General features: G+C 37.5%; 1 protein-coding gene across 6 annotated transcripts in view; it reads left to right on the top strand.

Moving 5' to 3' along the window:
• LRRK2 (leucine rich repeat kinase 2) overlaps positions 1-24,804 on the top strand; it is a 192,931-nt gene that overhangs the window by 140,256 nt on the left and 27,871 nt on the right. For all 6 annotated transcript variants that reach the window (XM_065934611.1, XM_065934612.1, XM_065934609.1 and 3 more), the window contains 2 exons: positions 38-198; positions 24,590-24,760. In XM_065934611.1, the coding sequence (XP_065790683.1) occupies positions 38-198; positions 24,590-24,760 (332 nt within the window). The remainder of the gene's footprint in view (positions 1-37; positions 199-24,589; positions 24,761-24,804) is intronic.

Genomic DNA, 24,804 nt, shown 5'->3' with positions numbered 1-24,804 from the left:
CACATTTTAATAAGATTTCCTGTGCATTTTATGGCAGATACCTCCATTCGGCCATGATTATATACCGTGACTTGAAGCCCCACAACGTGCTGCTTTTCACCCTCTATCCCAATGCTGCCATCATCGCCAAGATTGCGGACTATGGGATTGCTCAGTACTGCTGTAGAATGGGGATAAAAACGTCAGAGGGCACTCCAGGTAGGTGAGAAGGTTCGTTTGATAATTCCCTCTTCAGGACGGATAACCACGGCCCTCAGTTGTGAGTTCAGAAGACTCAGGAGAACACTGTAGCCCATCACGCTGTGAACAGATGTTCATTTATAATCTTGACCAGTACATTTGTGGTTTTGATCACTGTATCCAGTAGGGCAAAAAAAATCTACTGATATAATTTTCTAGGGGAAAAGTCAAATTATGAAACAGAGTATGTTTGATGTCAAGTTATGTTTCTAAAAGTTGGATTTCTTAAAAACATTGAATTACTACAGAGGTGGTAAGGGAACCACAAAGTTTTCATCTAGCTACTGTTAACACTTACATAAAATGAGGCAAACCAGATTTAGGATCACAAACCTTTTGTTTTTTTGTAACTAGGAAATTCAAATAACTTTGAAAATCCACAGATTTTATTTAAATAACTGATTTCATGGTGAAATTTGGCCTAATAGAAATGACTCTAACGATCTTTGTTTCTCATACTCACTGTGAATGTGTATGTTTCATGGCAGAAATAGAAACATGTTTGCGTATAGGGTGCGGCTCTGATCCCACTGAAGGTTTGTGTAATTTGTTATATGCATTATTACTAACTTTCTTAAGTGTTAACCCTAAGTAACTGTAGCTCCAAGAGTTTCAGATGAGGACTTTGGTGCTGCTGGAGTCCTTTGTTGCACTCTTCTTGATACAAGCATACTTTCTTACTCTTTTTTAACATGTGTGTGTGTGTTTGTGTGTATGTGTGTGTTTGTGTGTATGTGTGTGTGTGTGTAAATCTTTTGACGATGCTTTGTAGCATCATAGTGCCCCAACCAGGGATCGAACCTGAACCCTCTGCCCTGGAAGTATGGAGTCTTAACCACTGGACTGCCAGAGAAGTCCCCCAAATTTTAAATTTAAAAAAAAAATTTTAAAATTTTAACTTTACTGGAGTAGAGTTCCCTGTGCTAAACAGTAGGTCCTTGTTGGTTATGCATCTTACACATAGTAGTGTGTATGTTCATCCCAAGCTCCTGCTTTAACCCTCCCAGCCATATTTTCCCTTTGGTAATCATGAGTTTGTTTTTGATATCTGTAAATAAGTTCTGTTGTCTTATTTTTAATAAATAAGTTCATTTGTGTTATTTTTTTAAAAAATTAGAATCCACATATAAGTGATATGACAGTTGTCTTTGATTTAGTATGGTAATCTCTAGGTCCATCTGGTGTTGCTGCAAATGGCTACATTTCATCCTTTTTTATTGCTGAGTAATATTTCATTGTATATATGTACTGCATCTTCTTTACACATGTGTCTGTCCATGGACATTTAGGTTAATAACCATGTCTTGGCTATTGTAAATAGTGTTGCAATGGATATTGGGGTGCATGTATCTCTTCAAATTATGATTTTCTCCAGATATAAGCCTAGGAATGGAATTGCTGAATCATATGGTAGCTCTGTTTTTAGTACTTTTAATGAACCTTCACGCATTTCTACCTAATGGTTGTATCATTTACATTTCCATCAGCAGGGTAGGAGGGTTATGATTGGTACGTGAGTTTAAACCTTTAACTACTTGATTGGTATATGAGTTTAAACCTTTAACTACTGAACTTCATTTTTCTTTCTTCATAGTTTATAGATTGTTAACACTTAAATACTTAAAAATTTTGTAGTGTCTCTTTTTGACCCTGTAAAACAGTGTGAGTCAAAGATATTATGTAAAATGAAACATATCCATTCTGCATATTATATCATATTATGCAAATACTGTCATATTATGGTTGCCGGAAATCACAGCCATCATTTTCTCACCTTATATTTTAATGTAGCATTTTTTTTTTCTTTAAAGTGAAAGAAGGTTTATTCAGAGAGAAACACACTCCACAGACAGAGTGTGGATCATCTTGGAAGGCAAGAGAGGCACCAGGGTACGGGTTTGTCAGTTTTTATGGTGTTGTTGCTATTCACATGTCGGACTCTTTTCAACCACATGGACCTCGGCGTGCCAGGCTTCCCTGTCCTTCACTATGTTCCAGACTTTGCTCAAACTCATATTCATTGAGTTGATGATGTTGTCCAACCTTATCATCCTCTCTTGCCTGCTTCTCCTCCTACCCTCAATCTGCACCAGCATCAGGGTCTTTTCTAGTGAGTCAGCTCTTTGCATCAGGTGGCCAAAGTATTGTAGCTTCAGCTTCAGCATCAGTCTTTCCAGTGAATATTCAGGGTTGATTTTCTTTAGGATTGACTGGTTTCGTTTCCTTGCTGGCCAACTCTTTGCGACCCTCTGGACTGAAGACCGCCAGGCTCCTCTGTCCATGGGATTCTCTAGGCAAGCATACTGGAGTGAGTTGCCAGGCCCTTCTCCAGGGAATCTTCTGGACCCAGGGATTAAACCTGCATCTCTTGTGTCTCCTCCTTTGGGAGGAGGTTCTTTACCACTATCGCCACCTGGAAAAATATCTTGCTATCCAAGAGAGTTTCAACAGTCTTCTCTAGCATCACAATTTGAAAGCATCAATTCTTTGGGGCTCAGCCTTCATTCCCTGATGGCTCATTGGTAAAAGAAATCACCTGCCAATGAAGGAGACATGGGTTCCATTCTTGGGTCATTAAGATCCCCTGGAGAAGGAAATGGCAACCCACTCCAGTTTCTTGCCTGGAAAATCCCATGGATAGAGAAGCCTGGCAGGCTATAGTCCATGTGGTTGCAAAGAGTCAGATACGATTAGCAACTAAACAACAATAGCCTTGTTTATGGTCCAGTTCTCACATCTGTATGTGACTGTTGGAAAAACCACAGCTTTGAATGTATAGACCTTTGTCAGAAAAGTGATGTTTCTGTTTTTAAAATTGCTGTCTAGGTTTGTCAGCTTTCCTTCCAAGGAGCAAGTGTCTTTTAATTTCATGGCTGCAGTCAAGGTGTGCAGTGATTTTGGAGGCCAAAAAAATACAATCTGTCACTGTTTCCATTGTTTTCCCATCTATTTGCCATGAAATGATGGGACCGGATGCCATGATCTGTTTTTTGAAGGTTGAGTTTCAAGCCAACTTTCTTACGCTCCTCTTTCATGCTCATCTGGGGGTTCTTGAGTTCCTCCTTGCTTTCTGACATTAGAGTGGTATCATATGAATATCTGAGGTTATTGATATTTCTCCCAGCAATCTTAATTCCAGCTTGTGATTCATCCAGCCAGGTATTCTGCATAGAAGTTAAATAAGCATACTGACAATATACTGCCTTGACTTCTTTATGAGTTTTGAACCAGTCCATTGTTCCATGTCCGGTTCTAACTGTTGCTTCTTGACCTGCATACAGGTTTCTCAGGAAACAGGTAAGGTGATCTAGTATTCCCATCTTTTTAAGAATTTTTCTACAGTTTGTTGTATCCACATAGTCAAAAGCTTTAGTGTAGTCAATGAAGCAGAAGTTTTTCTGGAATTCCCTTGCTTTCTCTTATGATTCAGCAAATGTTGGCAATTTGATCTCTGGTTCCTGTGCTTTTTCTAAATCTAGTTTGTACATCTGGAAGTTCTCCATTCACATACCGCTGAAGCCTATATTGATGGATTTTGAGCAAACCTTGCAATACAAGAAAATCTTAACATACAAGCAAACCTTGTACAGTAGTTTGAACATCTTTGGCATTGCCCTTCTTTGGGATAAGAATGAAAACTGACCTTTTCCAGTCCTATGGCTACTGTTGACTTTTCCAAATTTGCTGATGTATTGAGTGCTTGTATTTAACAGCATCATTTTTTTAGGATTTTAAATAGCTCACATGGAGCTCATCACCTCCACTAGCTTTGTAGTAATGCCGTTTAAGGCCCATTTGAATTTTTTACACTCCCTGATATCTGGCTCTAGGTGACTGACCACACCATCCTGGTTATCTGTGTCCAGTTATCACTGGTTATTAAGACCTCTTTGTGTAGTTCTTCTGTGTATTCTTACAACCTCTTCTTAATCTATTCTGCTTCTGTTAGGGCCTTACTGTTTCTGTCCTTTATCATGTTCATCCTTGCATGAAATATTGCCTTTATATCTCCAATTTTCTTGAAGAAATTTCTAGTGTTTCCCATTCTATTGTTTTCTTCTATTTTTCTTTGCATTGTTCATATACGAAGGCTTTCTTATCTCTCCTTGCTATTCTCTTGAACTCTGCATTCAGATGGGTATATCTTTCCATTTCTCCTTTCCTTTCACTCCTCTTTTTTTTTTTTAAGGTGTTTGTAAAGCCTTCTCAGACAACTACTTTGCCTTCTTGCATTCTTTTCCTTTAGGATGATTTTGATCACTGCTTCCTGTACAATGTTATGAATCCTGTCCATAGTTCTTCAGATACTCTGTCTACCAGATCTAATCCCTTGAATCTATTTATCACCTACACTGTATAATCATAAGGGATTTCATACCTGAATGGCCTAGTGTTTTTCCCTACTTTCTTCAATATAAGCCTGAATTTTGCAGTAAGGAGCTAGTGATCTGAGCCACAGTCAGCTTCAGATCTTGTTTTTGCTGACTGTGTAGAGCTTCTCCAATTTGGCTTCAAAGAATAAAATCAATCTGATTTCGATATTGACCCTATGGTGATATCCATGTGTAGAGTCATCTCTTAATGTTGTTGAAAGAGGGTGTTTACTGTGGCCAGTGTATTCTCTTGACAAAACTCTGTTAATCTTTGCTTTGCTTCATTTTGTACTCCAAAGACAAACTTGCCTGTTACTCCAGGTAAATCTCAGCTTCCTACTTTTGCATTCCAATTCCATATGAGAAAAAAGGACATCTTTGATGGTGTTAGTTCTAGTTGGTCTCATAGGTCTTCATAGAACCATTTAGCTTTAACTTTTTCAGCATTAGTGGTTTGGACATAGACTTGAGTTACTGTGATGTTGAATGGTTTGCCTTGGAAATGAAACGAGATCATTCTGTTATTTTTGAGACTGCACCCATGTACCACATTTTGAACTCTTTTGGTGACCATGAGGGGTACTCCATTTCTTGTAAGAGATTCTTACCCGCAGTAGTAGATATCATGGATATCTGATTTAAATTTGCCCATTTCTGTCCATTTTAGTTCAGTAATTTCTAAGATGTTGACGTTCACTCTTTCCATCTGCTTAACCATGTCCAATTCACATTGATTTATGGACCTAACATTCCAGGTTTCTATACAATATTGTTCTTTACAGCATTGGACTTTACTTTCACCACCAGACACATCCACAACTGAGAGTCTGCTTTAGGCAAGTCTCTTCATACTCCCTAGTAGCATACTGGACACCTACCAACCAGGAGGGTTCATCTTCTGGTGTCTTTTCTTTTTGCTTTTTCATACTGTTCATGGGGTTCTGGAGTGATTTGCCATTCCTTTCTCTAGTGAACCACATTTTGTCAGAACTTTTCACCTTGACCTGTCCATCTTGGGTGGCCCTGCAGGTCATGGCTCATAGCTTCATTGAGTTACTCAAGCTGTTTCACCACAGCAAGGCTGTGATCCATGAAGGGGTTAAGTTTTTACAAGGGTGAGTAATTTCATTGGCTGATGAGTGGGAGGAATATTCCAGCTATTTTGGGAAAGAAGAGGAGGTTTCTAGGCATTGGGCTACTGCCCATCTTTTGACCTTTATGGTCTGCCTTGGAACTGTCATATTGTATCATTTAACTTTCTGATGTGTTACAGTGAGTGTATCCTGAGGCTTAAGGTGTAGTGAAAGTCACCTCATCTGCCATCTTGGACCTAGTTGGTTCTAATCAGTTTATGTCATGTTCTTGGGTTATGTCTACCTTGGAATTGTCATAGTGTATCATTTAACTTTCTGATGTGTTACAGTGAGTGTATCCTGAGGCTTAAGGTGTAGTGAAAGTCACCTCATCTGCCATCTTGGACCTAGTTGGTTCTAATCAGTTTATGTCATGTTCTTGGGTTATGTTATTCTTTTAAATTTTGTACCTTGCTGCCTCCCTGTCTCAATCACTCCCTCAAGAGATTTTACTCCTATTATATAATGGGACGTGGGTTGGTGACATTTATCTTCTCTAGATGCTTCAGGGCTGAGTAGCAGTGTCAACCCTGTCTGTTAGGGAGTAAAGCTCTCTGGATGCCTGATCTAGGGGCCTCAGGGGCAGGATGGGTTCTTGTTTGGTGTGAATATGGGCTGGAATCTTTGCATAGCCATCATCTTGATATGGAACTGTTGTTAACTGCCTTTGTAGCCTTCCTATGTATCCTTTTGAAGATGAAGCACTTTTGTAAGAGCATCAGAGTATAATTACTGTCTGTAGATTACAAAAGACTTAAAATCATATTTAAACATTTTATTACAGTGTAATTGATAAAGAAGTTTGCTTACTGTTATGACATATAACAGTTTAACATAACAAATAGAACTATAGCATTATACTTGGACATAGCCACAGGACTGGAAAAGGTCAGTTTTCATTCCAATCCTGAAGAAGGGCAATTTCAAAGAATGTTCAAACTACTGCACAGATCCACTCATCTCACACACTAGCAAAGTAATGCTCAAAATTCTCCAAGTGAGGCTTCAACAGTACGTGAACTGAGAACTTCCATATGTTCAAGTTGGATTTAGAAAAGGCAGAGGAACCAGAGATCAAATTGGTAACATCTGTTGGATCATAGAAAAAGCAAAAGAATTCCAGGAAAACATCTACTTCTGCTTTATTGACTATGCCGAAACCGTTGACTGTGTGGATCACAACAAAGCACGCAAAATTCTTAAAGAAATGGGAATACCAGACCACCTTACCTGCCTCCTGAAAAATCTGTATGCAGGTCAAGAAGCAACAGTTAGAAGTGAACATGGAACAAGGGACTGGTTCCAAATGGGAAAGGAGTATGTCAAGGGCATATTTTGTCACCTTGCTTATTTAGCTTATATGCAGGTGCATCATGTGAAATGCTGGGCTGGATGAAGCATAAGCTTCAATCAAGATTTCTTGGAGAAATATCAATAACCTCAGTTGTGCAGATGACACCACCCTTATGGCAGAAAGAGAAAGGAAATAAAGAGCCTCTTGATGAAAGAGGAGAGTGAAAAAGCTGGCTTGAAACTGAACATTCGAAGAACTAAGATCATGGCAACTGGTCCTATCACTTCATAGCAAACAGATGGGGAAACAATGGAAACAATGACAGACTTTCTTTTCTTAGGCTCCAAAATCACTGCAGATGGTGACTGCAGCCATGAAATTAAAAGACACTTGGTTCTTGGAAGAAAAGCTATGACCAACCTAGACAGCATATTAAAAAGCAGAGACTTTACTTTGCCAACAAAGGTCTGTCTAGTCAAAGCTATGGTTTTTTCAGTAGTCATGTATGGGTGAGACTTGGACCATAAAGAAAGCTGAGTGCTGAAGAATTGATGCTTTTGAACTGTGGTTCTGGATAAGACTCTTGAGACTCCTTTGGACTGCAAGGAGATCAAACCTGTCAATCCTAAAGGAAATCAGTCCTAGATATTCATTGGAAGGACTGATGCTGAAGCTGAAGCTTCAGTACTTTGGCCACCTGATGTGAAGAACTGGCTCATTAGAAAAGACCCTATTGCTGGGAAAGATTGAAGGCAGGAGGAGAAGAGGATGACAGAAGATGAGATGGTTGGATGGCATCACTGACTTGATGGACATGAGTTTGAGCAAGCTCTGGGAGTTGGTGTTGAACAGGGAAGCTTGGCATGCTGCAGTCCATGGGGTCACAAAGAATTGGACAGTACTGAGTAACTGAACTGTGCTGAACTAAGGACATATCCAAAATTTGAAACTCCATATAATTGTTAGAATGTCTGTATAAATCGTATTCATTCATACAGTATATTTTTAGGTGGATTTATTGCTCATGTGATAATGCTCTCTATGTAATTTATCATACTGAATAATACTAGTTAATATTTCTCTGACATGCCTCAGGGGCCCACTAAAGCATCTCAAAGTTAGCTGAAAGTCAAAAGAACTTTGATTAAAATTTGATATTTGGGAAGTTTGTAAGAAAAGTTTTAAAACACTTGGTCATAAGATCATCAGTTAATGTTGCTTTTAAGGGTCGTCTCTAACCCTTTTTTATCAAACCTAGTGTAATACTCCTGTTACTTTAATTGTTAACTGACTTTATACCAATGAAAATCCTGTTTTCTGTGTTCTTCTGTTTTCATAATCTTAGACATGTTCTTTCCACATGAAATCCTCTCTCCCTTTCTCAGCTTGCATTCCTCTTCTTGTCTCAGATTCATTATTATGAAACTGTCATAGGTCAAGTGATCTGTATAGATATCCTGTCTTTCAGATTTTAGTTTGAGTGGGAATAGAGAATTGAAGGGTTGACATCTGTTTGGTGGGGCCAACTCTATCCTTAGAGAAATCTTACATGGTTGTTTGTAAATAAAATTGCAAGTGGCTTTACATCATCTTTATTGATTGCAGCTCAATTAAAACATATTCCTAAGAGAAGAAAATACTTTATCTGAGTAGTCAAAATTGTTCCCTACCCTCTCTTCTTTGCTCAATTTATGTCCTTAGATGAGCAAATGGTCCCAGCTTCCAATGTGTGGTTTTATTATTTTTTATGTACATATCCTCTCTTTCATTTTACATAGCTCTCTGTTGGATAGAGTGTGCATTCTCATAAATATTTCAAGGTATATTTTCTGGCTGCAAGTGCCTCTGGATTGTTCAATAATAATAAGATAATTGTCCTTGCTCCAGCACCTGCTACACCCCAGGCTCAGGTCCAGGTACATTAGACGCATGGTTATCCTAGCCTTGTGCCAGGGTTGAAAGTTAGCATTTATCTTCTCATCTGTAAAATGAGGAAGCTGAGGCTCAGTGAGATTGTATAACTTGCACAAAGTCATGCAGTAAGTGGCCAAGATAAAGCTCAATCTAAATAAGAATTGAATCCAGAGCTGTTTGACTTTAAATTTATACAGGCATACCTTATTTCATTTTGCTTTGCAGTTGTTGTGTTTTTGTTTTTTGTTTTTTAACAAATTGCAGTGTTTGTGTCAACTGTGCATCAAGCCAAGCTATCAGAGCCAGTTTTCAATAACATTTGCTAACTTTGGGTTTCTGTGTCACATGTGGGTAATTCTTACAGTATTTCAAAGTTTTTCATTATTATTATGCTTGTTATGGTGGTCTGTGATCAATGACCTTTGATGTTACTATTGCAAAAATATTATGACTTGCTAAAGGTTCAGATGATGGTTAGCAGTTTTTAGCAATAAGTTGTCTTTAAGGTATGTATATTAATTTTAGACATAAGGCTGTTGCTATTAATAAACTGCTGTATGGTGTGACTTATTCTGTTACCCAGTGTCTGCCTTGGAGAAATTAAAATTGTTTTCTTGGGAAATTTAAAATATTTCATCCTATAGGAAGTTTTCCTGATATAATATCTTATTTATATTTTCCTTTTTTACTTAATGTGGAAAACAGCTTCTGATGTGCTTTGTCTTGCTTCTTCCAAGTGCTAACCCTTTATAACACCTCTTACTTAAAATGAAAGAATCCAACCTCTGAATATTTTCAAATCTTTACTGAGATTTCCGTTTTCATAATCAAAGCAAGCTCTTTGTATGGTAAAATATTCTATGTAATGTAGAAAAGGTGGAGAGGCTTTGGTTGGTTGGGAAGGGCAGCTATTTACCTTTTTTCTGCTTCTTAGGTGGCTCAGTGGTAAAGAATTCAACTGCTAATGCAGTGGATGCCTGAGTCAGGGAGATCCCATGGAGAAGGAAATAGCAACCCACTCCAATATTCTTGTCTGGGAAATCCTGTGGACATAGGAGCCTGGTGGGCTATAGTCCATGGAGTCACAAGCAGTCAGACACAGCTTAGCGACTAAGCAACAACAGTGTAAGCAACTTTAATATGCACTAGAAAATCAAAACATTTGTGTGACTCAGTTATTATTGCTGTATCAAGGTGATCTGGCCCCAAATCTGCAATATCTCCAAGGTTTGCCTATAGTCGCTCCCCTGGATCACATGAAACGTACCATGTACTTACAGAGGTTTACATGATCAATCTTAGTTATTTAAAAATCCAGTCAAACAAAGCAAAATGATAGGGTCATACATCTCAAGTACTGAAGATGGGATTCCACAGGCCTCATAAACCCACCTAGAAATGTAGGCAGCTGACAGCTGCTCTTCTCTTAGAAGATCTGTCATTACTGTCATATCTCATGAAGTTGGGCCAGGCCACTCATCTGGGGCCTGCAGTTTGTTCCTCCTCCCCTCAGCCCTGTCACTTTGCTCATGGAGAGGAAATCCTGATGTTGAAGCCTCAGCCCCCTACTTGGCAGTGGATCTCTCTGATGCTTGTTGATTGTGCTGCCTTGGTGGCCTGGGCTACCAGCAGCCAGCTTGTTTCAACTCTCTTCCAACTCATGACCCTTCATTTTAAGTGTCTTACTTCCTGGTTTGGGTCAAAACCTGCCTGTAGTTCAATATCCAACTGATTTTTCATATCAAGTCACATACTTGTTCCTGATCCCTTTTAATCTGTTCTATCAATGTGCAGGAGAAAGATCACTTGACAGGAAAACCCAGAGCTTAATCCTTTCTGCTCTGCCCCCTTTTTCCCCAGGCTGCATAGTGAGCATTTTTCCTTGCTATATCTTAGAGCTTCTCTGTATCATTACTGTATTTATTGTTGTTAGAACACTTCTAATCACATCAGCCCTAAACTCAAATTTAAACAACAGTAATTGTTACCACTGCTAGCACGATCATAATTCCTTCCCCAGAGCGATTATGTTTGAGTGGAAGATCATTACCACTCATGTGATTTTAGTTCTGTCCTTCTCTTTTCCTTTTCGATGAATCTTCTTTGTTACTGTTATACTTGAAACTTCGTGAGAAACAATATAAGGTTTAACTTAGAAATTTTAGAGAAACAGAAGACCATGTGTTAAACTCTTGTATATTTTTGTACCATCTCTTACTGTGGTGTATTCACCCCATGTGGGCTGTGAGTGTGGGTTCATTACTCTTGTCTCAGGGAAGGAGGTGATGGGAGCAAACCTTGCCTTGAAAGGCATTGACAGAGGTGATTGTCTCACACTTAGCCCTTTTCATGGCTTGACTGTCTTATTTAATCCTTCTGACCCTCTGACATAAGTCATATTACTATTCCTAGTCTAGAGATAAGGAAACTAAAGCTTAGGGGCTGGCTATTAAAATGTATTTAGGGTCACACAGGATACAAACCTGAGCCTCCTAAGAGTACAGTCCCAGCCAGCGACCATCACAGCTTGTGGGCAGAGGTATTGACAGTTCAGTTACTGGCAAGGACCACAGCACCATCTGTCTACATTTTGAGAGGTAACTACGGGATGGAACTACAAATAATTTAAAGAGATTCAATTTTAACTCAGTCAACTGGATATGTTTATATTACATCTGGTTGGTATTAACAGCTAATTCTGGGCCTTACGACAGTTGCACTGTTGACTGAGATGGATACTGACCAGTGGCTTTCACTCAATCAACATCCACAGAAATACAACAGTCTCTGGGTAAACAAAAATGTTATTCTCTGGTTATACCTATCATCTGATAGGACTTGTGAAACATGCTCTACTCAGACTTTTCTGAAAGTGAAAAGAAAGCATATGTTTACATGTAGTTTGTCATATATAATCAGACCTAATTTATACATTTCTCATATCTTTGATTTATGGATCTTAATCGATTCCATTTGTAAGAGTGCAGCCTTATCTGAAAAATATAGTTTCTAGACAAATGAATCATGTTTTCCCAATTATTTTAACATTGTAATTGTTATAATGATTCTCTAGGGGAAAATATTCTTATTTTTTATTCATTTATTCATACATTTGGCAATAATACATTGAGTGTTATAAACACCAAATACCAATCTGGTGTTACTACTTAACACCAGATTAAGTATTAACACTACTTACCATAGCTGTGTGGTGTTCATCAAGATTCATTTTTTGGGACTCGATTTTCATTTCTGTAAATTGTGATGAGAAAAATAATGCCTATTTCAACAGAGTTATTATAAGGATAAAATGAAACAATCCATGTAAGTAACATAGAGAAGGACTGGCATATTGCAGTTGCTCCAACTGTGTTAGCAGTTGCTTTAGTGGTAAACTTGGAGAATGTGCCTGAATAACTGAATTTTTTCCTCCAGAAGCACACATTTTGCCAGGAAAAATAGGGCTATAAATGATAATTATAAAGCATTGTGTCAGTTTCAACAGGAGATATAGTTCAAGACACAGTGATAGTGCAGAGGAGCAAGTCCTTAACTGAGCCATAGGTCTTTAGGACTTCCTTCATAGAGGAGGTGATTCTGAAATTTACATGTTAAGGGAGAAGTTTGAGATTTGAGAAAATAATTAATATTGATAGAAAAGCAGAAGGAGACATTTCAGGCAAAATGTACTAATGTAGAAAATGATTTGTGCAAGAAATTCCCTGTGTTCCAAGTGATAGATGGAGGATTATTTGGTTGTGTTTTTAATTCTGGCTGTAACTAGGTAGCATGTAGGCTTAAGAATGTATCCCCTGGGGTCTGTCCTTTACAGTTGTGGACCAAGAGCTCTCCGTGTGGGCACATGTTAGAAGCTTCTGGAAGACTTTCAAATGTGTGGGTCCCAGGATTCTGATTTAACTAGTTTGGGTGGAGCCCAGACATTGGTTGTTTAGTCGTGAAGTGGTATCCAATTTTTTTTTTTTGTGACCTCTTGGACTGTAGCCCACCAGGCTCCTCTCTCCATGAAATTTCCCAGGCAAGAATACTAGAATGGGTTGTCCTTTCCTTCTCCAGGGACTCTTCCTGATCCAGGGATTGAACTTGGGTCTCCTGCATTGCAGATAAATTCTTTACCATGGAGTCACCACGGAGCCCAGTCAGTGAGGCTATTTAAATGATCTCCAAGTGATTCTCATCTTTGCATCATATAAACAGTGTCATTGCCTATATTAATCAATTCTAAGATAGGCAAGTCAAATTTTGGTACTTTCTCACATTGGGGAAAATGTTATTTGTAAAAAAATTTTTAATAAGATGATTAGAATTTACTCTAGATTTTGAGAGTGTGAGCCTGTGATATAAACAAAATGTTAAGAGAGTGAGTATATATGAATAAGATTTAGACTTATGTTTAAACAAAAATGAAGCAAATGGGAATTATTTTAAATAGATTCTATTAAACTTGGGCTATGAAGTCAGAGTGTCTTAGTTGGAATCCTTGCTCTACCACTTATTAGCTGGGGCTGGAGAAATCACCTAATTCCTTTCCTTGGTTAAACAGCAGTACCTAATAATAGTATCTGTTTAGGGATTGTTATAGAAATGAGAAATTCATATAAAGGGTTTAGCACCACACTTGGCACATTCCTTATCTGTCTTTGCTTTCCCAGATTCTGCTTTGTCTTCTTAACCAGGGGCCCGGCTCCGTTTGCCTTCCCTTTATCCAGTCCTCTGAAAGGCATTCAGAGAACCCACCTTGTTTGCCTGCTCTCTCTCAGGGGTCACTGTCTTCTTTTCCCAGTATTCGGAGTTTCGTCTTTGTTGTCTAGTTATTTCATTGTTTTATGCAGGATGGTAAGTCTAGTCCCTAGTTCCATTTTGCCTAGAAGTAGAAGTGACACATATTTAAATAACTGACTCATTTGAACAGCCTAATACAACAATGTATATTTAGGATTTTATTAAGTGCTTGAAATTTCTAGCTTTTGAGGGTCATTGATGCTAAACAGGGTGACCATGTGGTACAGTAGTACAATCTATACCCACCATAGATCATTCATAGTATTAGATCAGATGACAACGTTGTCCTTTTGTAAACAGGCAGGACATATTTCTATTTCTAGCCTTCTAATGACAAGCAATGTTAAAAACTTTCATTTTCATCCCAGATTAAATTTAGTGATGAATACATTGAATAGCTTGAAATGTTAATTTTCCTGTTCCTACTATGGTCACCAGCAAAGTTAAATACAAGGCAAAAAATTTTGAAGAAATTGCAGTTGCTTTTCCAGGGAAGTCATCAGTGATAAGGATACATGTAGAGTAGCTTGGAGGATCTTATGGTTTAGATTGATAATCAAATGTTATGTTGATAGCTTAGGTTTTAATGCCCTCCATCTCCTTCCTCTCCCCATTTTGGTTTTTGAGGTGAAAGACTCCATGATGAGTAGTTCAAGCAAGTCATTTTAAGTTAAGATTTGATTTTCAAAACGTAATGTCCTGATGTGAAAGCAGCAAATGATACCGAGCAGGTCGAAAGATGTATTTCTCATGAATTAGTGGAATAATAACACTTTGGTAACATAGAGATATATCTAGATTTAGATGTGCTTAAGAGGTTTATATACATATTATATTGTAAATTCTACTTCTTTATTTTCTTTTTCTACTTAATATTTCAGGGAAATCTTTCTGTGTTAAATTATCAGTTTTAACATTTAGATAATATTTTAGTAATTCACTTAACTATATCTTATCTTGATGTTTATTTTCTCTAACTTTTTGAAATATTAAAAAGCTTTAATTAAAAGACTTTTAAGTTAAGTTTTTCCATTTATGAAGCTAATTTTTAAACAGTAAATTTCTAAGGATCATATTGCTGGATAGGCATATTTTGAATTTTGAAATACCACTTGCCTTCTGGAAAGGTTTATCAATTCAAATTCCATCAATACTTGAATTAGAACACCTATTTTCCATTCTAGGTTTGTTATTATTTTTAATCTTCATGAAGTTAATAGTCAAAAAGTGATGGTTTAATGTTTTTAATTTTCAAATATCTATTTATATATAGGACATGTATTTTTCCTATCATGTTTTGTGTATTTTTCTGTCTTTACTCATTTATCTACTTTTCTTGCTTATTTGTAAAGCTGATATCAGTTAATGTTGACTCTTTGTCTCTCGTGTATTGCAGATTTTTTTCAATTTAGGGTTTGTCTTTTAATCTTGTTTATGGTATTATGCTATTGCTGAGTTTGATTCTTTTATACAAAATAATCTTTAATTTTTTCTGACACATTCAGTCAGTGATATATCAAAGGCAGGGTCAGTAGTAACTATCCCGTGCAGGTAGCTGCTTATTTAAAATTCTCCAAAGACAATGTATTTCCCAGTTCTCTACCTGTTGGCTTACACCATCCATCTCTGATAGAGTGATTAGGGAGGTCTTTTAAATTCCAGTATTATCCATTTAATTGGAATATTTTTTAGTACTTAAAAAAATTAATTTATTTATTTTAATTGTAGGCTAATTACTTTACAATATTGTGGTGGTTTATGCCATACTTTGACATGAATCAGCCACATGAATGTAGATTTACATTTTATGTTAAAACTTTTGGTTCATCAGGAGTTTATTAGTTGTGTTGAATAATGTAGCTACTCCTTTTTTCTTTATCAAACAACTTATGCTCTTATCATTTATTTAAACATGTCTTTTTCTCTGCTACTCTGACGTCACCTTTGTCCCATCTTTCCTGCAGCTTGGGTCTAAGTCCCCCCTGCAGTTTCAGTGCTGAGTCATTCTGCTTAGGTAGAGTAATCAATGTTGTAAGCATGTAATTTTATAGGACGGTCTGATTTAAAGTGTTATTTACTCAGAGTTCTTGAAACTAATGATTTTCAAGTAGATTTATCATTTTCAGAGAAGTGAATTATAGTAATGCTTTATGCATTTTTGTATTTAAAGGTATAGTTGTGGATAATATATTTCATGTTATTCTGTATACCTTTTGGATTAAATGTCATTTTATATCTATGACAATATGTTTGATCCAGACCAGTCCATCTGAAGGATTAAAGTCCTGTCATCATTCAGGGTTTATTATTTGAGGGAGATTTTTCCTAAAGGCATCTGTTTTCCATAGATAACTTTATAAGAAACTGTTAGCATGATCAAGAAATAAGATCATTAAAAGTTCATTGGTTGAAATAAAATCATTAGAAATTCACTGGTTGAATTTCAAGAAGCACTTAAGAGTGCATTTCTTTTTTTTTTTTTTATAATTGAGATAATTCCTGGCTATATAAAAAGGCATTATATTCTCCTACTGGGGACTGTGTCAGTGAAGATACTTACATTTTGAAAGGGAGAAGATAAGAAGGTTGAAACCATTTCCTTATTGAAGTAAATATTCCTTTCTGTATCCTCAAAATTATCTTTCTTATTGTCTCTGACTAATTTTGAGAAAAATTCTAATCTTTTGTGCAGCCATAAGATCTGTGGATTGCTATCTAAAGGGATTAAAAAAAAAAACTAATGTAAAAAGCGATGTGCCATGAATTAAAATTTAAACTAAGTGACCCCTCAAGTCTCTCCCTACTCTGAGATCTTACAGTTCTAAATCCTAATGTTTCTAACAGTCAAGTGGGAAAATACCAAAGGTTTTAGGTTTTTTAATAATACCTTGATGTAACAGATACACAATAAATCTATTGAATGAATAATAAATAATTGGATGATTTAATTTAGCCTCCAAAAACTATATGAGTAGGGGTTACTCAAAAAATTGAAGATAGAAATTTTGTATGATCCTTCAGTTTTACTTCTGGGCATTTACCTGAAGAAAATAGAAACACTAATTCAAAAAGACGTACGTGGTTTAATGATCATTGCAGCATTATTTAAAGTAACCATGATATGGAAATAATAGAATGGGAATGACTAGAGATCCCTTCAGGAAAATTAGAGCTACCAAGGGGACATTTCATGCAAAGATGGGTGCAATAAAGGATAGGAATGATATGAACCTATCAGAAGCAGAAGAGATTAAGATGAGGTAGCAAGACTACACAGAAGAACTATACAGAAAAGATTTTAATGACCACATAACCATGATGGTGTGATCACTTACCTAGAGGCAGACATCCTGGAGTGTGAAGTCAAGTGGGCCTTAGGAAGCATCACTACGAACAAAGCTAGTGGAGGTGATAGAATCCTAGCTGAGCTATTTCAAATCCTAAAAGATGATGCTGTGAAATTGCTGCACTCAATATGCCAACAAATTTGGAAAACTCAGCAGTGGCCACAGGACTGGCAAAGGTCAGTTTTCATTCCAATCCCAAAGAAAGGCAATGCCAAAGAATGCTCAGACTGTCACACTATTGCACTCATCTTACACAGTAGCAAAATAGTGCTCAAAATTCTTCAGGCTAGGCCTCAACAGTACGTGAACTGAGAACTTCCAGCTGTTCAAGCTGGATTCAGAAAAGGCAGAGGAACCAGAGATGAAATTGCCAATATTGTTGGATCATAGAAAAAGCAAGAGAATTCCAGAAAAGCGTCTACTTCTGCTTCATTGACTATGCTAAAGTCTTTGACTGTGTGGATCACAGCAAACTGTGGAAAATTCTTCAAGAGATAGGAATACCAGACCACCTTACCTACCTCCTGAAAAATCTGTATGCAGGTCAAGAAACAACAGAAGCGGACATGAAGCAATAGACTGGCTCCAAATCGGGAAAGGAATACGTCAAGGCTGTAGCTCATTTAACTTATATGCAGAGTACATCATGCTAAACGCTGGGCTGGATGAAACTCAAGCTGGAATCAAGATTGCTGAGAGAAATATCAATCACTTCAGATGTTTAGATGACACCACCCTTATGGCAGAAAGAGAGAGGAACTCAAGAGCCTCTTGGTGAAAGTGAAAGAGGAGAGTGAAAAAGTGGTGAACTCCTTTTTCTTTTGTTTATCTGGGAAACTCCCAATCTCTCCTACAGTTCTCAATGATAACTTTGTTGGGTAGAGTATTCTTGTTTAGAAGGTCGTTTTTTATTTTTTCCCTTTGTGCACTTTCTGAACATGCCGTATCACTCTATTCTGGCATGGAAAGTTTCTGTCCAAGAGTCTGCTGATAGTCTTATGGGATTTCACTTGTGTGTAATATGTTGCTTTGCTTGCTACTTTTATCCTTAACTTTTACCATTTTAATGATAATGTGTCTGGTGTGTGTCTCTTTTTGTTTATCTTAGAGATGTGGGGACTGGATTAGGGAAATCTTCCTCAGATTAGGGACATTTTCAACCATTTGTTGTTGCTATCCATTTGCTAAGTCGTATCTGACGCTTTGCGAACCCATGGACTGCAGCATGGCAGGCCTCTGTGTCCCTTACTGTCTCCTGGAGTTTGCCCGAGTTCATGAACATTGGTCAGTGATGCTATCCAACCATCTCACCTCCTGCCTCCCTCTTTTGTCTTCAGTCTTTCCCAGCATCAAGGTCTTTCCTGGTGAGTCAGCTCTTCACATCAGGTGGCCAAAGTATGGGAGCTTCAGCATCAGTCCTTCCAATGAATATTCAGGGTTGATTTCCTTTAGGATTGACTGGTTTTATCTCCTTGCCATCCAAGGGACTCTGAAGAGTCTTCGTTGTTGTTCAGTCGCTAAGTCATATTTGACTCTTTGTGACTCCATGAGCTGTAGTTCGCCAGTCTTACCTGTCCTTCACTATCTTCTGGAGCTTGCTCAAACTCATGTCCGTCAAGTTGGTGATGCCATCCAACCATATCATCCTCTGTTGTCCCCTTCTCTTCCCACCTTCAATCTTTCCCAGCATCAGGGTCTTTTCCAATGAATCGGTTCTTCGCATCAGGTAGCCAATGTATTGGAGTTTCAGCTTCAGCATCAGTCCTTCCAATGAATATTCAGGACTGAGTTCCTTTAGGATGGACTGGTTGGATCTCCTTGCAGTCCAAGGAACTCTCAAGAGTCTTCTCCAGCACCACATTTTGAAAGCATCAATTCTTTGGTGCTCAGCCTTCCTTATGGTCCAACTCTCACATCCATAGATGACTACTGGAAAAACCATATCTTTGCCTATATGAACTTTTGTTGGCAAACTGATGTCTCTGCTCTTAATGCACTATCCACGTTTGTCATAGCTTTCCTTCCAAGGAGCAAGTGTATAATAATTTCATGGCTGCAGTCACCATCTGCAGTGATTTTGGAGCCCAAGTGAAATCTGTCACTGTTTCCCATTTTTTCTTCTCCCATTTACCATGAAGTGATGGGACCAGATGCCACAATTTTAGTTTTTTCAATGTTCAGTTTCAAGCTAGCTTTTTCACTCTCCTCTTTCACTCTCATGAAGAGACTCTTTAGTTTCTCTTCACTCTCTTCCATTAGTGTGGTATCATCTGCATATTTGAGGTTGTTGACATTTCTACCTGCAATCTTGATTCCAGCTTGTGCTTCATCAAGCTCAGCATTTCATATGATGTTCTGTGCATATAGTTAAAATAACGTGACAATATATAGCCTTGCCATACTCCTTTCCCAATTTTGAACCAGTCTGTTGTTCCATGTTCAGTTCTAACTGTTGCTTCTGGGGCTGCATACAGGTTTCCCAGCAGGCAGGTAAGGTGGTCTGGTTTTCCCATCTCTTTCAGAATTTTCCACAGTTTGTTGTGATCCACACAGTCCAAGCTTTTAGTGTAGTCAGTGAATCAGAATTAGATTTTTTTTTTTTTTGGGGGGGGAATTCCCATTGCTTTTTCTATGATGCAACTGATGTTGAATACGTTAACAAGACTTCTTTACCTTTTCTAAGTCCAGCTAGAACATCTGGAAATTCTCAGTTCCTGTATTGTTGAAGCATACCTTGAAGGATTTTGGGCATTACCTTGCTGGCATATGAAATGAGCACAATTGTGCAATAGTGAGAGGGTAACAGGTAGGAAGGCCCGAGGTCCCCAAGTGGCAAGAGGAATAAACTACAGGTGGCAGACGTTTTCTTTTTTTCTCAAACCTTGTACAGATAATGGCTCAGCAAACCAGTATTCATGTTAATTGTTTTATGGCTGGGGATGACATACCTTGTACACTATATGTGCTATCTCAAGAGTGCATATCGTGGGAGAAGGGCTTGGTGAAACTCTCTCAGCCTTGAGGCATTTCTCTCCTCTGATTAGAAGCTTACTAACAGATGCTAAAAACTAGCAATGGGGCAGTCTTTCTGTCACCTTCTGACGTCTATGTCAAAAGCTTTCCCTACCTCTGTTATACTTCAATAAAACTTTGCTACACAAACAGCTCTGAGTGGTCAAGCCTCATCTCTGGCTCTGGTTTGAAATCCTTTCTTCTGGAGGTTACTAATCCCAGTGTAGCACACAGCTCACAGCCACAAACTTTCAGTAGTTTGAAGATTCTTTCACGTTGCCATTCTTTGAGATTTTTATAAAAACTGACCTTCTCCAGTCCTGTGGCCATTGCTGAGTTTTCCAAATTTGCTGACATATTGAGTGCAGCACTTTTAAAGCATCATCTTTTAGGATTTGAAATAACTCAGCTGGAATTCTATTACCTCCACTTGCTTTGTTCATAGTAATGCTTCCTAAGTCCCATTTGACTTCACACTCCAAGATGTATGGCTCTGGTGAGTGACCACACCATTGTGGTTATCTAGATCATTAAGATCTTTTTTTTTTTTTTAAACAGTGCTTCTGCGTATTCTCGTCACCTCTTCTTAATCTCCTCTGCTTCTGTTAGGTCTTTGCTTTTTCTGTCCTTTATTGTGCCCATCTTTTCATGAAGTATGTTCCCTTGGTGTCTAATTTTCTTGACTAGATCTCTAATCTTTCCTATTGTTTTCCTCTATTTCTTTGCATTGTTTACTTGAGAAGTCTTTACTATCTCTCCTTGCTATTTTCTGGCATTCTGCATTAAGATGAGTTTATCTTTCTCATTTGCCTTTTGCTTCTCTTCTTTGCTCAGCTGCTTGTAAGACCTCCTCAGGAAACCACGCTGCCTTCTTGCATCTATTTTTTTGGGCTGTGGTTTTAGTCACCACCTCCTGTACAATGGTCAGAATCTCCGTCCATAGTTCTTCAGGCACTCTTTTATCAGATCTAGTCCCTTGAATCTATTCATCACGTCCCCTATATAATGATAAGGGATTTGATATATATTATACATGAATGGCCTTGTGTTTTTCCCTAATTTCTTCAGTTTAAGTCTGGATTTTGCAATAAGGAGCTGATGATCTGAGCCACAGTCAGCCCCAGGTCTTGTTTTTGCTGAATGTATAGAGCTTCTCCATCTTCGGCTGCAAAGAATAGAATGAATCTGATTTCGATATTAACCATCTGGTGATGTCCGCGTGTAGAGTTTTCTCCAGCACCACAATTCAAAAGCATCCATTCTTTGGCGCTCCGCCTAGTTTATGGTCCAACTCTCATATCTGTACATGACTGCTGGAAAGACCATAGCTTTGACCTGTTGGCAAAGTAATGTCTTTGTTTATGTTTGTTATAGACTGTTACCACTATTCCTTGAAATAATTATTCTACCATTTTCTCTCCTCTCCCCCTGAAAACCCTATAATGCAGATGTTATTCTGGGTGATGATGTCACAAAGGTACTTTAATGTATGTCCATGTAAAACAGTATTTTTATTTTACTTCTCTTTCTGGATGAGTTCCATCGCTCTGTCTTCCATCATCTTAGAATGATCACTGACTCATTCTTTTACCTCATCTAATCTGTTATTGAGCCCCTTCAGTGATTTTTTTAGTTCAGTTATAAACTCTGTTTTAGAATTTTCATGTTTTTTCCTTGTTCAGTTTCTCACTGTGTTCCTTATTATTCTCTCAAGTTCATTGAGTATCTTTATGGCTGTTACTTTGAATGCTTCATTAAGTGGATTGCTTATCACTGTTTTTATTTTTCTGAAGTTTTGTTTTGTTGTTTCAATTGGAACACCTTCTGCTGTCTTCTCATTTGCCTCATTTTCTGTGTTTGTTTGTATGCATTGAGTAAGTCTGTGATCTCTCCTATTCTTGAAGGAGTGGGTTTATTAAGGAGATATACTCTGAATCAGAAGTGCAGTCCCACGTGGCCCCCAGAGGCAGGTGCTCAAAGAGTCCTCTATGTGGGCTGGATGCAACCTCCCGTTGTGGTAGAACTGCAGCTGGTGTTGAGGCATGCTGGTGAGTAGGGCTGCCTCCAGCCTGCTGTGAGATCCAGCCACAGTTTTTAAGTACTCTTAACCGCACCATTTATTTTCTGTGTGTCCTTAGGAAAACATCTAACACTTTTGTGATGATTATGTTCTTTGCAAAATGGAAAGTTCTCATCTGCCTATTTAGGAAGGTGTGTGTAAAATGCTATAGTGATATAAACTAGAAACTGTTGTGATATATATGCACAATATGTTATAGGTACAGTTTATTAGGGATCTATTTTAGAACTATCTTAACTACTTACATAATTCTTTCACTTAGATGTGAGAATTATATTATAGCTGTTAGAAAATGTCTTTATCCTGTTGTTCAGTTGTTAAGTCGTGTCTGACTCTTTGTGATCCTGTGAATTGTAGCTGCCAAACTCCTATGTCCTCCACTATCTCCTGAAGTTTGCTCAAATTCACATCCATTGAGTCGGTTATGCTATCTTACCATCTCATCCTCTGCCACGCCCTTCTCCTATTCCCCTCAATCTCTCCCAGCATAAGGGTCTTTTCCAGTGAGTCAGCTCTTTGCATCAGGTGGCCAAAGTGTTGGAGCTTCAATTTCAGCAACAGTCCTTCCAATGGATGTTCAGGGTTGATTCCTTTAGGATTGACTGGTTTGATCTCTTTGTAGTCCAAAGGATTCTTAAGATCCCCTTCATGGATCACAGCCTTGTCATGACAGAAGTGGCTTGCATAACTCAGTGAAGCCATGAGCCATGCCATGCAGGGCCACCCAAAATGGACAGGTCATAGAAAAGAGTTCTGACAAAACGTGGTCCACTGGAGAAAGAAATGGCAACCTACTCCAGTATTCTTGCCTAAAGATCCCCATGTATCCTTATCTTAAGGATACATACTATAATTAGGTTTGAAATATTTTATCTTCAACTTAATATAATGTCAAATATTTTCTGTACATGCACAAAGACAAGGAGAGAACAAGAAAGAGTGGGAGGGAGTGACAGAGAAGGAAGAAGACACACACAGATACAAATGTGTGGAAATGGCAACAGAGACGGAGAGAAGAGGAATGAATGTGGCAAAATGTTCACGAGAGAATGTTTACAGTTAGTTCAGTAGAGGTTATCCTGCTCAAATTTGTTGTCTCCATCCTTTTGACTCCTTCTAGCTTGTTGAAGCGTTGACAAACTTTTGTCTTTTGCTGAGAAGTGCTGTTAAAAACACTTTCTCAGTTCAGTCGTTTACTCCTTGAAGGATATGAATTCATACTTCATTATATTTTCCTGGCTATATATTTACCATAGCGATCATATATGTTCATTGTGGAAAATTTGAAATTATAAAGGAAAATAAAAGCTACTCATAATTTCTGTACTTGGAAATAATTGTTATTACATTTGGAAGTATTTCTTTGTAGTTTTAATTTTGCACATTCCCATTAACTGTTTATTTTGAAAATGTTTCAGCCTATGAAAAAGTTGAAAGAATAGTATAATATTTACCTATATACCCTTCACATTATTTGATTATTAATTTTTTCCCTCATTGTTGTTCCCCTTCTGTTCTGAGTATGAGTCTTTGTAATTGAGTTGAAGATATCGTGCTGTGTCATCCTGAAATGTATTTGCATGTATTTTCTTAGTATTGTATAAGGATGTTTGCTTGCATAATAGCCATACCATTATCACAGCTAAGAAACTTAATTCAGGTGATAATTTTGTCTATTCAGAATTATATTATACATTTTTTTGTTTACATTATAACATCTTAAAAATTATTTTAAGCTACTGCATAGTGTATAGTATTTAACTTATTTTCTTTATAGTTGGATTTCTTTAGATTGTTAATATTTTTATTATTATAGGTAATGTTGAAATTACTTTTTTTTTCTGAAGTGATTAAAATGATTTATTTTTATTGTGAGATGAAAGGTTTTATTTCCTTATAAAAGAATTTCAGGCATGAACCTTCATTTAAGATAGAGGGCTTTTATTTGTTTTAGTTGTGGTTTTCTTTTTAGTTTTCAACTGAGTTGAAGGAGTAGAGTCACACATTCTTGAAATAATAAGTCCATTAGCATTTTAAGCCAGGTTAAAGTCACTTGGAGTAAAATCTGCAAATCTGCCTCCTGTCTCCTCTTCTGTTTGAAATACTACCCTGAGAATAGTTATTATTAAGAAGGATGTAGATTTTTTCCCCCTTTTAGGCTTTAATTGTGAATCATCACTAAATAATTTATTATTGCATCTTTCTTTTTAAATTGACAGTGGGTGAAATGTCTTGGGACATGGCTCTTAATTGAGTTAAGATATCTCCGTTTAAAGATGATATGGCCTGTTTAGACTCATCTTCTATTCATTAGCATAGAGGCCTAAATATATACTTCCTTGGGTGTATAAGCCCTGAGTTTGAGCATATTTATTAATATGTCTGTTTTCTTGCAGGTTTTCGTGCACCTGAAGTTGCTAGAGGAAATGTTATTTATAACCAACAAGCTGATGTTTATTCATTTGGTTTGCTACTTTATGACATTTTGACAACTGGAGGTAGAATAGCAGAAGGTTTGAAATTTCCAAATGAGTTTGATGAGTTGGCAATACAAGGGAAATTACCTGGTAAGTTTTATTTACAATAAAGATTATTGTATTTTAATTTAGCA

Source organism: Muntiacus reevesi, chromosome 4 (genome assembly GCF_963930625.1).
Source record: "Muntiacus reevesi chromosome 4, mMunRee1.1, whole genome shotgun sequence".
NCBI classification, from domain to species: Eukaryota; Metazoa; Chordata; class Mammalia; order Artiodactyla; family Cervidae; genus Muntiacus; species Muntiacus reevesi.
This window is presented reverse-complemented; position numbering and strand designations above follow the sequence as displayed.